Here is a 13,872-nt window from a genome sequence, read left to right as displayed (position 1 = left end):
CCAGGATAGGGATGGGGCCATGCATACCAGGATTGGAATGGGGCCATGCATACTAGGATGAGATGGGGGCCCTGCATACCAGGATAGGGATCGGGCCATGCATACTAGTATAGGGATGAGGGCGATCATTCCTGCCAGGATATGGATGAGGGATCCATGCGTACCAGGATAGGGATGAGAGGGGCCATGCATACCAGGACAGGGATGAGGGGCCATGTGTATGAGGATGGGGATGAGGGGACCATATATACCAGGACAGGGGATATTAAGTACAGAATTGACCACATTTTTTGCTTCAATTTTTTTTCTAATTTCCTACTTTGAAACCTAGGTGCGTCTTATGGTCCGGTGCATCTTATAGTCCAAAAAATATGGTAACTATTATATAATTAAATGGATTTTCCCACCAACAAAGTATATTTTAATTAAAATATATTAGAATAAACATAATTTCCACAATTGGATTTGTTAAATATGTTCCTATGCTGAGATAATTGTTATGAATGAGTCACCGTAGGAGGCAGACACAAAAATAGCAGCTAAGTCCAGAAAACCGGAGAAGTTGGCAACTATCAGATTGCAGACCCCTGAACCTAACAACACAACTAGCAGTAGCCGTGGGGGGTTCCTACGGTGCCCTAGACCCCTCGACCACAGCCGGAGAAACTAAATAGCCTAAAGACAGAAAAGGAAAACTAAACTGCCCCAGAGCAGACCCCAAAGTAAAAGGCAGCCTCCAACATATAATGACGGTGAAGCAAGATGAAAAAACACACACACAGATAGAAAGATAGGCTGAGCAAACAATGGGGCCCAAACTCACTAAAATAGGACAGGATAGGACAGCTGCTGTTTGCAATCTGCAAAAACCCTGAAAAGACATAAGCCAACAGGCTGATATGGAAAAAGGCCATGAAGCAGCTAGGCTTCAAAAACTATATCAGCACTCAGGTATTTTCTGAAGACAGAGCAAAAGGAATTCAGGTCACCCCAGCAGGGAATGACAGAAATCCAGAAAAACAAAAACAACGTACAAATGCAAACGGCAGAGCAGAAAACTTAGCTTTTGGAGAGCAGGAATTCAGACTGGTATCCAAGGATCCACAGAGAAATCACCCGCAGAGCAGATGGGCGTGGACAGCCTTATAATCAATCAGAAACTCCACTCAGCCAATCATCATCATTAGACCCAGATGCCTGATAATCAGGCTCACTATCTTTCTTTACTAGAAGAGGGAGTTCATCGGGCCTCAGTGGTAAAGGGGAAAATGAACTCACAACAGTACCTCCCCCTTGAGGAGGGGTCACCGAACCCTCAACCACGCCACCAGGGTGATCAGGGTGAGCCCGATGAAAGGCACGCACCAATCTTTTGGCATGAATATCAGAGGCAGAGACCCAGGAATTATCCTCCTGACCATAACCCTTCCACTTAACCAAATACTGGAGTCTCCGTCTAGCCAGACGGGAATCCAGTACCTTCTCTACCTCATATTCCATGTTACCTTCAACCAATACAGGGTCTGGAGGTGCCACCCCAGGAACAACAGGTTCAACAAACCTCTTCAACAAAGACTTATGGAACACATTATGGATTTTAAATGTGACAGGAAGAGCCAAACGAAAAGAGACTGGATTAATAATCTCCAAAATCTTGTAAGGTCCAATAAATCTAGGCTTAAACTTAGGAGAAGCCACCTTCATAGCAATATTTTTTGATGATAACCACACCATATCACCAACCTAAAACTGGGGACCAATGGTCCTATGTCGGTTGGAAAACCGCTGGGCCTTTTCCTGGGAGAGATATAACTTATCCACCACTTGGTCCCAGATCTGGTGCATTCTCTCCACCACAGTGTCAACACCTGGGCAGGCAGAGGGCTCCACCTGCCCTGAAGAAAATCGAGGATGAAACCCAAAGTTACAAAAAAAAGTGACATCAAAGTGGCAGAACTAGCTCTATTATTTAAAGCAAATTCGGCCAAGGGCAAAAATGAAACCCAATCATCCTGATCAGCGGAAATAAAACATCTCAAATATGACTCCAAAGTCTGGTTTGTTCTCTCTGTCTGCCCATTGGTCTGAGGGTGAAAAGCAGAGGAGAAGGACAACTGAATTCCCAGCTTGGAACAGAAAGTTCTCCAAAATCTAGATACAAACTGAACCCCTCTGTCAGATACAATGTTCTCAGGAATCCCGTGCAAGCGAACCACCTGTTGCAAAAACAGGGGTACCAACTCAGAGGAAGACGGCAACTTAGGGAGTGGTACAAGATGGACCATCTTAGAGAATCTATCACAAATCACCCAAATAACCGTCATTCTCTGAGAGACAGGCATATCAGAGATAAAATCCATTGAAATATGGGTCCATGGCCTCTTGGGGACAGGCAAAGGCATCAACAACCCACTAGAGCGAGAACACGATTTAGACGGGGAGCAAGTCCCACAGGACTGCACAAAATTCCTGACATCACGAGACAAGGAGGGCCACCAAAAAGACCGACTCACCAAATCTCTAGTACCAAAAATACCTGGATGACCAGCCAAAGCAGAGCAATGAACTTCAGACATCACTCTCCTCTTCCACTGGTCAGGAACATACAACTTTCCACTGGGACAACGCTCAGGTTTGTCCTCCTGGAACTCTTCCAGAGCACGTCTCAAATCGGGCGAGATGGCAGAAAGAACTACCCCTTCGCCTAAGATGGTAGCAGGTTTGGTCACCACAGGAGAATCAGCAAAGAAGCTCCTAGAGAGGGCGTCTGCCTTGACATTCTTAGTTCCAGGAAGAAAAGAAACCACAAAATCAAAACGTGTAAAAAACAAGGCCCACCTAGCCTGTCTAGGGTTCAAGCGCTTAGCCGACTCTAGGTAAATCAAATTCTTGTGGTCAGTGAGGACCACGACTTGATGCTTAGCTCCCTCCAATGCCCATTTCATGGCCAACAGTTCCCGATTCCCCACATCATAGTTACGTTCAGATGGAGAGAACTTTCGGGAAAAGAATGCACAGGGATTCATTTTAGATGTTACAGGATCCTTTTGGGACAAAACAGCTCCTGCACCAATCTCAGAAGCATCCACCTCTACCTGGAACGGAAGTGAGACATCAGGTTGCCGCAAAACCGGGGCGGAGGTGAATCTTCGCTTCAGCTCCTGAAAGGAAGAAACAGCCTCTGGAGACCAATTTAACACATCAGCACCCTTCTTAGTCAAATCAGTCAATGGCTTGGCAATACTAGAAAATTTTGCTATAAATTTCCGATAAAAATTAGCAAAACCCAAAAACTTCTGAAGGGCCTTCAAAGAAGTGGGCTGAACCCAATCGTGAATGGCCTGTACCTTGGCCGGGTCCATTTCAATAGTTGACGGAGACAAAATAAATCCCAAAAAAGAAATCCTCTGTACACCAAAAAGGCATTTAGATCCTTTGACATACAGGGAATTCTCCCTCAAGATCCGGAACACAGTCCGAATATGTTCCACATGAGAATCCCAATCCTTGGAGAAGATCAAAATATCATCCAGATAGATAATCAAAAATTTATCGACAAAATCTCGGAAAATATCGTTCATGAAGCACTGGAAGACAGAAGGGGCATTAGTGAGCCCAAAAGGCATCACCAGGTACTCAAAATGTCCCTCCGGAGTATTAAACGCCATCTTCCATTCATCCCCATGCTTAATGCGAATAAGATTATATGCCCCCCTGAGGTCAAGCTTGGTAAACCAACAAGCACCTTTAACTCTAGAGAATAGATCCGAAATCAGGGGTAATGGATACTGATATTTAACAGTAATTTTGTTGAGGGCACGATAATCAATACAAGGTCTTAATGATCCATCTTTTTTGGCTACAAAAAAAAACCCGACACCTAAGGGTGACGAGGATGGTCTAATATGACCCTTCTCCAATGCCTCCTTAATATAGAATCGCATAGCCTCGTGCTCGGTACAGATAAATTGAAGAGCCGACCCTTGGGGAATTTACACCCCGGGCTCAGTTCAATTGCACAGTCATAACTTCTATGAGGAGGCAGAGACGCAGACTCATTCTCACTAAATACATCATAAAAGTCCGCCAAATAATCAGGAACATCATGCGACTGAGGAGAGGTGGAAAACACCGGAGCCTCACTAAAGGCACACCGACAACCCCAACTGACCACAGACACAGATTTCCAATCCAAAAAACTGGATTATGAATTTGCAACCAGGGAAACCCCAGAACAATGGTATCATGCAGATTATGCAACACCAAAAATCTGCAATTTTCTTGATGGTCTGGGGCGACCCGCATTACCACCTGGGTCCAAAACTGAGGTTTATTTTTTGCCAAAGGAGTAGCATCAATCCCCCTCAAAGGAATAGGCGTCTGCAGAGGTGTCATCGGAAATCCACAACGTTTAGCAAAATCCAAGTCCATTAGGTTTAGAGCTGCTCCCGAATCCACAAAAGCCTTGGCAGAAAATGTGGACAGGGAGCAGATCAGAGTAATAGCCAGAAGAAACTTAGGTTGAACACCACCAACAGAAAACGCCCAATACTGGGGATCGCCACGCAGCAAAGAGATGACAATTTTAACCTGCTGCGCGGAGCTTCCTGACGAGTTAGGCTTCAAGGCAAAAAATAATTTACAATTATTTTTGAAATTCAAAAATTTAGACCGATCCCCAAAAAATACATCAGGTGTGGGAATCTTTGGTTCAGCAGTACGAGAATGAGCAAGGTAGGCGGAAATTCCCCGCACTTCCGCAGCGAGCTGCTCCACACGATCAGACAATTGCTTTATCTTCATTGAGAGAAAAAAAAATCCCCCTACGGCCTCAGAGATATAGAGGAAAAAATATACACACCTTTTTTTTTTTTTTTTTTTTTTTTTTTTTTTACAATTCTTTCCTGCTATTGAGTACCCTAGGATCTGCGGTTCGGCGGGTGATTCTGTTATGAATGAGTCACCGTAGGAGGCAGACACAAAAATAGCAGCTAAGTCCAGAAAACCGGAGAAGTTGGCAACTATCAGATTGCAGACCCCTGAACCTAACAACAGAACTAGCAGTAGCCGTGGGGGGTTCCTACGGTACCCTAGACCCCTCGATCACAGCCGGAGAAACTAAATAGCCTAAAGACAGAAAAGGAAAACTAAACTGCCCCAGAGCAGACCCCAAAGTAAAAGGCAGCCCCCAACATATAATGACGGTGAAGCAAGATGAAAAAACACACACACAGATAGAAAGATAGGCTGAGCAAACAATGGGGCCCAAACTCACTAAAATAGGACAGGATAGGATAGCTGCTGTCTGCAATCTTCAAAAACCCTGATAAGACATAAGCCAACAGGCTGATATGGAAAAAGGCCCTTAAGCAGCTAGGCTTCAAAAACTATATCAGCACTCAGGTATTTTCTGAAGACAGAGCAAAAGGAATTCAGATCACCCCAGCAGGGAATGACAGAAATCCAGAAAAACAAAAACAACGTACAAATGCAAACGGCAGAGCAGAAAACTTAGCTTTTGGAGAGCAGGAATTCAGACTGGTATCCAAGGATCCACAGAGAAATCACCCGCAGAGCAGACGGGCGTGGACAGCCTTATAATCAATCAGAAACTCCACTCAGCCAATCATCATCATTAGACCCAGATGCCTGATAATCAGGCTCACTATCTTTCTTTACTAGAAGAGGGAGTTCATCGGGCCTCAGTGGTAAAGGGGAAAATGAACTCACAACAGATAATCTTATAATTGTGCTCCTGCTGTGTTCTGCATAATGTCTGTGTCTGACCATGCAAGAAAGTGGTCTCATCATACCACATCTCCTGGGCAACGGAGAACGCAAAAAAGAGTATACAGGCAGGACAGCATGGGATCACAACTGATTCTTTCTGTGAGGTAAAACAAATTTTTTAACAGGCAGGGAAATGTTTTACCTCACAGAAAGCAGCTACAATCACGTACTAAAATGTCTGTACACTTTCCTTTGCTTCCTTCCCTGTCCAGGAGCTGTGGTATGATCAGACCATGTTACTGAACAGTCAGACACAGCCATTACACAGTACACAGCAGGGGCACATTTATAAGATTATCTCAGCACAGGAACATTCTTTTTAACACATCCAGTTGTAAAACTTATTTTCATTCCAAGATCTATTGATTAAAGTATATTTTGCTCGTGGGACAAGCAATTTCTGGGTGTAAATAAATAATTCTTAATAGTTTTTCCCTCAATTTAAATGCCAGGAAATATCTACCAACATGTTTGCATGGTATATATGTACATACTTTACATCTTACTTTATAGTGGTTCAGTCAGCTGCATTATAATAGGTCAATGTAGAGATGAGCGAAATGATTTCCAGCAACCACATTTGTAGTTGTTGGCTGCTGGAAAGGAAACCTGCAAGCTGCCTCCTACTTGCCAAAATAACAGATCCATTTTCTGATTAGTAGACTTAAAGGAAATCTGTCACCTTTTTTTGCCCTATGAGCTGCCGGCATTGACATCAGGGGCTTATCTACAGCGTGCTGTAATGCTGTAGATAAGCCCCCGATGTAACCTGAAAGATAAGAAAAACACGTTAGATTATACTCACCGGAGGTGGCGGTCCAGTCCGATGGGTGTCGCAGTCCAGTCCGACGCCTCCCATCTTCATACGATGCCGTCCTCTTCTTCCCTTCCTGTAGTAGCTCCAGCGCAGGTGCACTGCTCTGCCCTGTTGAGGGCAGAGCAGAGTCCTGCAGTGCGCAGGCATCGAAAGAGGTCTGGCGCCTGCGCACTGCAGTATTCTGCTCTGCTCTCAACAGGGCAGAGCAGTGCGTCTGCACCGGAGCCATGACAGGAAGGGAAGAAGAGGATGGCATTGTATGAAGATGGGTGGCGCTGGACTGGACCGCGACACCAATCGGACCGGACCGCCCCCTCCGGTGAGTATAATCTAACGTGTTTTTCTTATCTTTCAGGTTACATCGGGGGCTTATCTACAGCATTACAGAATGCTGTAGATAAGCCTCTGATGTCAATGCGTGCAGCTCATAGGGCAAAGAAAAAGGGTGACAGATTCCCTTTAAAGAGGATGTTCACTACTTGGACAACTCCTTCTTGATCTAAATGTTTGGCCCCGATAAAATAAAAAAGCTTATACTCGCCTCCCGTTCTGGCTTCCTTCCAGCAGTGTCAGCACCCACGGTCCAGGGGATCTTACACAGTTATTGTTGTGACACGTGACCCTAGTGGCCAGTCAGCGCTGGCGTAGTTATTTCCACCTTCGGACAAATTGAACATGAAGAGAAATTTTCAGCTGATTGCTGACTTCCTCTTCATGTTCAATTTGACACGAGGCAGGAACAGTGACGCAAGCCCTGATTGGGCACGGGAGTCACGTATCACAACAACAGCACGGGAGACCCAGGAAGAGCGAGTGCCGACACCACGGGAATGGCGCCAGCACGGGAGATGAGTATAAGCATGGGAGTATGAGTTTTACACATAGCGAAATCGCTAGCGATATCACTAAAGCGTCACCGATTTTTTGACGCAACACGATATCGCTAGCGATCTCGCTTTGTGTGACACGTACCTGCGACCACCCCCCCCCCTCCGCGCTGGATATTGCTGATCGCGCTCGAATGTCCTGGGCCATTTTTTTCTCGTTGGCGTCCCGCTGGTGCCGACTAGCGATGCATGGACGCAGGCGGAAGTCGTCATCATCACTGCGATGTGACAGGTAAGAGCGACCACCGACGGATCGCTTATCGCTGCTGTGTCGCTGGTGAGATCTGCCTGTTTGGCAGCTCACTAGTGACCATTTAGCGATGCAGCAGCGATCCTGACCAGGTCGTATCGTTGTCGGGATTGCTAGTACATTGCTAAATGTAACGGGACCCTTAGACATATAAGAGATATCTATGCTGTAATCCGATCAGATATACAGAACACATTATGATGTTCCAATGACAAGTCACAGTAAAGTGAATTTAAATATGCCAATATCCAGACACATTTGGCAATATGATAGTTTGTAATCTTACTCAAATTCATAGGTTAGATTATGTGACAGTGTTACAGCAAGAGAGTAGTAAACTAAATGCAGCAAATGTGACTCTCTATACAGTGCGCAAACACAGGTTTCATACATATGTTACAAATAGGATCATAATAGATCCTTCATTGAGAATATAATAAAACACTCATTACTTATCTTATACAAGAGTACCTCTTCCCGACGCGTTTCTCCCCTCCAGATGATGCAAAAGTGGAGTTCATCAGGGTATAAAGAATTGAGGGGCTCAAAAGTAGCTCCTGCTGGTTTTGAACACATGTGTCACGATGGACTATCCTCATGCGTGCGGGCTTCTTTGCAATGAGCTCTCTTTTCCCTAATTTTTATAGACTCTATTTTTTCCTCATGGTTCATTAGTAGGTTAAGTATAATGTCACAGTTGAGGCATGACATATGACATTAAAAAGGTTGTACTTGGACAATTTCTTCTCACACTTGGCCCTGATAAAATAAAGCCTATACTCACCTCCCGTGCTGCCGCCGTTCCCGCGTTGTTGGTACTTGTTGTCCCAAGGGCTCGTATGCTGTTGTTCTGACTCATGACCCAATCAGTGCTGGCGTCACTGTCCCCACCTCCTGTCGAATGGAACTTAAAGAGGAAGCCAGGGGTCAGCTGCAGCCCGGACTTCCTCTTCATGTTCGATTTGTCTGAAGGCGGAGACAGTGATGCCAGCATTGATTGGGCGTGCGCATGTCACAACAGCCGCATGAGAGCCCCGGGACCGTGAGTGCTGACACCGCGCCAGCACAGGAGGAGAGTATAGGCTTTTTTATTTTATCGGGGCCAAACATTTAGATCAAGAAGGGGTTGTCCAAGTAGTGGACAACCCCTTTAATGTAAACTATGCATGATGTAAGCCTTATAATTCATCATTATTATAAGCTTTAAAGGAAGTCTCTCACACCCAAAACACATTTTAAATAAGCTATACAGTGTTGTAGGTGACTTAGCCGCTATAACAACCATACTGGCACTGTCCCTGTTACTGGTACAATGCCTATACTTCACATGCACATGAGGAGGCTTCTGTACACTCTTGGCATTGCCAAGAGGTTGATGTACAGTTACGCCTCCTACTGCAGTGCTCACTTCATAGAGTGAGCTCTATCTGAATGCTGTCGGCATATGTGCAGATGTGTGCATTCTCTTGTCTGTTGTTAATTACCTGATACGTAATTTATTAAGTTTCTTCCTAAATGTTGGCCATAAAAATCGTTATGCTTATGGAAGTAAATTTAAGAATCTGGGAAATTCATCCAATAGTACATTTACCCATGTAAACAGATTACAATACACTATATTGTTGAGGGTATTAATAGAAAAGAGAGATTATAAGGCTTTTGCATCTACTGTATGGTCAGCTTTACACCAAATGATATATAGTTTACCTTTCTGAACAGAACTAAATTGCTCTCAGCATCTTCTCTCTTGTGAACTTCTTCATCTAGCCTGCAAGAGAAGTTAATAGTGAGAAAAGTTCCCCCTAAATATTACATAACTGAAGGGAAACCTCTTCCAATGACCACCTCCTTCAGGAGACCAACCCTTTATCTCAAGCAGATTTCATGTGACAGATTTTCATAATTATTATAATTTTATCAAAGCTAGTAATTTTCTTTGAGAAGACCACACCTTAGAAGATCTCTTTTCAATGCAAATTTGGTGATGCTATTTTTCTGTCTCTATCTTGTCTGTCTGTGTGATTCAGTTTGTTCTTATATGCTAATGTTCTTGTCTTTGGTTATTATGTCAGGCACAGACAGTCTGGCTGGACATCTGCCAGATCTTCAAGGAGAAGCCCTCTGTCTACCACACCCTTAAATTGATCAGTAATGGTTAGTCTGGTATCAGAAAGGCAGGATGTAGCCATCACTGAGCACAGGTGGTTTTACATTGATATTTGTCACTTCCTATTAATAATTATGTAACTGTCTATATACTAGTTCATAGACTAGGATGTAATTAATTGAGGATACGTGGGAAAAAGTATCCATGTCCCCTTTTTATCTTCTTGAAAAATGTAATTAATTAGAAAAATCTTTATCTTATATTTATAAGCAGACTCTTGTTCTCTTGTCACTTCTCACTCTTGCCAGTTCCATAACTAGAAGTATTACGGTATATTTTCTGGTTTTCAGTAGCTAATTAGTGGACAATACAATTTATGCAGTATATGTGGAGGATTGTTTTTCACTCACTTAACAGAACACAATAAAGCAAACAGTGCACATTGTATTCTTTAAGGAAATGCTGATTGGACACATGAGTTTAATTACAGCCATTAGCATTTTATTTCAGTTTTCACTTGGGGTAAAGCATTGTTAACCTGACGGTTGGCATTCTGCCAGTTACATCCAAATGCTTTTGTTGTGATTCTTGTGGAGGCCCCCATAACAATTAGACTAACATTGGCTGAACCCGTAGATATCAGCTAGCTCACTTGACAGTCTAATATGAGCAGGGGGGTCTCACAACTCTGCTCCAACAGATGATCTCTGAGATAATATCCAGTTTTGGACTGCTGATCCTTTTGTTCTTGGTTAGATAAGCTGCCACCAGAAGAGTCAGGCAGAGGCTCTCGTGGAGAGAACTCAGGAGTAGTGATGAGCGAGTATACTCGTTGCTCGGGTTTTCCCGAGCATGCTCTGGTGTCCTCCGAGTATTAAAATGCTTGGAGATTTAGTTTTCCTCGTCTTATCTGCATGATTTGTGGCTGCTGGACAGCCTGAATACATGTGAGAAATGCCTGTTTGTTAGGGAATTCCCACATGTATTTAGCCTGTCTACAACTCGCAAATCATGCAGATAAGACGACTAAAACTAAATCTCTAAGCACGCCAAAATACTCGGAGGACACCCGAGCAACTAGTATACTCGCTCATCACTACTCAGGAGTGCTTAGAAAGGCGAGCACTTGTGAATATGGTGGAGTTGGGAGAAATAGCTGTTGATTGAAGAATTGTCCGAATCATCATTCAGCTAATGTCTTTCTATTGTGCAAGAGGGGCTTTAGATGTAATTTTTTATTAATTTTGGTTAAATCCTTCAAGAGTCTAAAGACACCCATATTGAAAAGATGCCTGTCTTTTCAATATGGGTGTCTTTAGACTCTTGAAGGATTTAACCAAAATTAATAAAAAATTACACCTATTGATTCTGGCAGAACTAGCCAAATATCTTATGTATGGGGGGGCCTCCCGACTCTGCTCAACAAATAAGGTAATGAAAAAGGATGATTGGGCATGTTGAATTTTAATGCCTAAATATTTTGTTCTCCTGGGACATAAGTCGCCTTCAGAGGTGTGGTACCTTACTCCCTTCACAGATCAGAAGCAGTGTATGCTCAGAAATAGATTATCATAGAGTACTCACCAATTTTTATTTAGTTAAAAAACTGTAGGAAGCAGATTTTAGTTTTTTTTCACACTTTTTTCTTTTTACATGCAATTTTTGAAGTGAAGCCAGGAGAGTGTCTATAAGCAAGTGGAAACAGATATAAAGGACTTGGCCTTCTTGCTGGATCAACTTTGGCTTCGTCTAAAAAAAGGCCTTCCTCTAATACTAAAGCAGTGAAAGTGACCTTAAAAAAAAGTCTCAGCTGTATAAATAAATTTGAAGGTAGACTAAATGAATTTGCTAAGAACTGGAGATATGTAAAATAAAGCTGAAGTGATCGTGATAGTGAACAATATTTGGACTTCTTGTGACGTTATCTGTTTAGGAACACTATTACCATAAAGCTAAAATAGCTGCTCCTCAGCAACAACAGTTAACACATTAACTAGAGAAAGGTAGACTAATAGGGTGGTGTAGTTTTATTGCTTCACTCCTTTACTAAGAGAAATTCCAATCTCAGTGGCATTAACAATGGCAGGAATATAGCCATGCATTGTTGTTGGGTCAGCTTTTACTGACCTGCAGACAAAACCTGCCCCTTTCTTCACAGTGACCTTATGAGTGACATATTCCTTGGGAAGATTAGGAGGACAATACCTTCACAAACTCTTGTATTCCCACTACGTTAGTAAGAATTAGCTTAAATAAAAGTGAATAAAATAAAGCAATAAAATCAGAGAACTTCAGTAAACACCTACCAGAAAAAACCTTCTTAGCAAAACTAAACTTATGTCAAAACATTTAAAATAACAGCAAAATAGCTCAGATGAGCAATACATAAATAAGAGAAATATAATTTATTAAAAAGTGTTTTTTTAATTTTCTATTTGTTATAGAGAATACAAACTTCACTGGAAAAACGTCCAATGCTAAATTTCCATCTATGTGGAGAACCACACCCTATTTGTTCTAACAATCGTTACCTGTTGGGGGCGCTCATTCTCATGTGATATGAGGTATCTTAATGCTCTTACATATGTGCTGCATATTACAAGGTCTGTTAGAAGAAGGCATTTGCTATTGGAAATAATTTGACAGGTTTTGCACCTAACAAGTGTTGTTTCAGTGAAAACTACATTCCACAAGGGACCATGTCACTGCAAGAAAACTATTTGTCTTTTTCCTAAATATGTGGCATATCTCTGATCCGCAAGCCAAGCTTAGGTTGTTCTACTAATTATGGTTGCTTTATTGATGCTAGATTGTGTATGTATTATTTCCTGCTAACTAATGCAGTCAAATAATTAGCATTTCTCATTCTTATTGCGCATGTCTAGCCTACTCACATAATAATTTAGCTTTATGCAGGCAAACCCAATGGTTGCAATGATTTCTGACAAAACTTTGCATCTAGTTTCATATTAAAAGATGGACTTGAGTTCTGTAATCTCATATTGTAATTTCCATCAGATGGTTTGTCAATATATTCGATTTCATCTATATTATGCTGTCACTGTTTTTCAATACAATAAAGTGCAACATATGTTCCTCATCACTCATCTGGTGAAGAATACTTGTTTCAAATAATGCATTGTCTCTTTAGGACTCTTTGAGACTTGTGCCACCCATGACCCAAACATCTCACCTCTGCTTGAGAAAACTGAGATCCTCTGCAAAGTTGTCCCTTTCTACCTGGATGCGGTCCCTGTCCTTTCCCAGGGCATCCAGCTGCCTTCTTAATTCTCTCAACTCTTGTTGGCACAAGTCCTCAGCCCTTGTGGGTTCTTTAGACTTGACTTGATTGATCTCAGTCACCAGCACTGCATTCTGCTGCTCCAAGTAGCGGACTTTCTCTATAAAACTAGCAAACCGATCATTGAGTTCTTGCAGTTCTGCCTTTTCATTACTGCGTGTGGTCAGGAACTCCTGGTTGATAGCCTCAGCTACAGAGAAGTCCACCCTGTCCGAAACCCGCACTGGGGTGCTGGACCTCACTCTAAAGGCTGAGGAGGAACGAACAGCAGGGCCTGGGGAAGAGCTCCCCAAATGCCTTGAGGTTGAAAATCTAGATGAGGAGTAGGACACCGGAGATAGGAGAGGAGCCCCAAAAGTGCGTCGGTAGGAGGTGGAAGTGGTCCTTAGTCCAGAGTGACTCATGATGATGAGGGAGTTATTGCTGCTCCAAGTTGTCTTTAGAAGGTTAGCTACAGAAATGCTCTTCAGTACTTCTGATAAGCTGTAAAGAAAGTCTGTGTCTAAAGCAGGCTGCTTTATAGGACTGCATTGAGCATCATTGTGCCCCTCCCTATGGGACCACATGGATCTATTATCCTGGCCTTAGGGAGGAGGGGGCCCACATCTCCATCCCACCACACCCACACTGTCAGCTGCTGGCCTCTCAGTTCACTGTGCTTGCCAATGCTGCTGTGATGAAAATTTGAGACTTTATTTAAGTAATTTTACGGTAAAGTGA

The 13,872-nt window shown here is 42.9% G+C and overlaps 1 protein-coding gene across 2 annotated transcripts in view; it reads right to left on the bottom strand.

The window, feature by feature from the left end:
* Positions 1–13,654, bottom strand: part of PRPH (peripherin) — a 67,661-nt gene extending 54,007 nt beyond the window's left edge. For both annotated transcript variants that reach the window (XM_073563487.1, XM_073563488.1), the window contains exons 1-2: positions 13,045–13,654; positions 9,452–9,512 (exon numbers count right to left, since the gene is read on the bottom strand). In XM_073563487.1, the coding sequence (XP_073419588.1) occupies positions 9,452–9,512; positions 13,045–13,556 (573 nt within the window). In that variant the 5' untranslated portion in view covers positions 13,557–13,654. The remainder of the gene's footprint in view (positions 1–9,451; positions 9,513–13,044) is intronic.
* Between the last annotated feature and the right edge of the window lie 218 nt (positions 13,655–13,872).

Source organism: Dendrobates tinctorius, unplaced genomic scaffold, assembly GCF_039654945.1.
Source record: "Dendrobates tinctorius isolate UK_male_01 unplaced genomic scaffold, ASM3965494v1 ptg000388l, whole genome shotgun sequence".
Classification (NCBI taxonomy): domain Eukaryota; kingdom Metazoa; phylum Chordata; class Amphibia; order Anura; family Dendrobatidae; genus Dendrobates; species Dendrobates tinctorius.
Note: the sequence above shows the minus strand (reverse complement) of the source record. Positions and strands in the feature narration are given on the sequence as shown.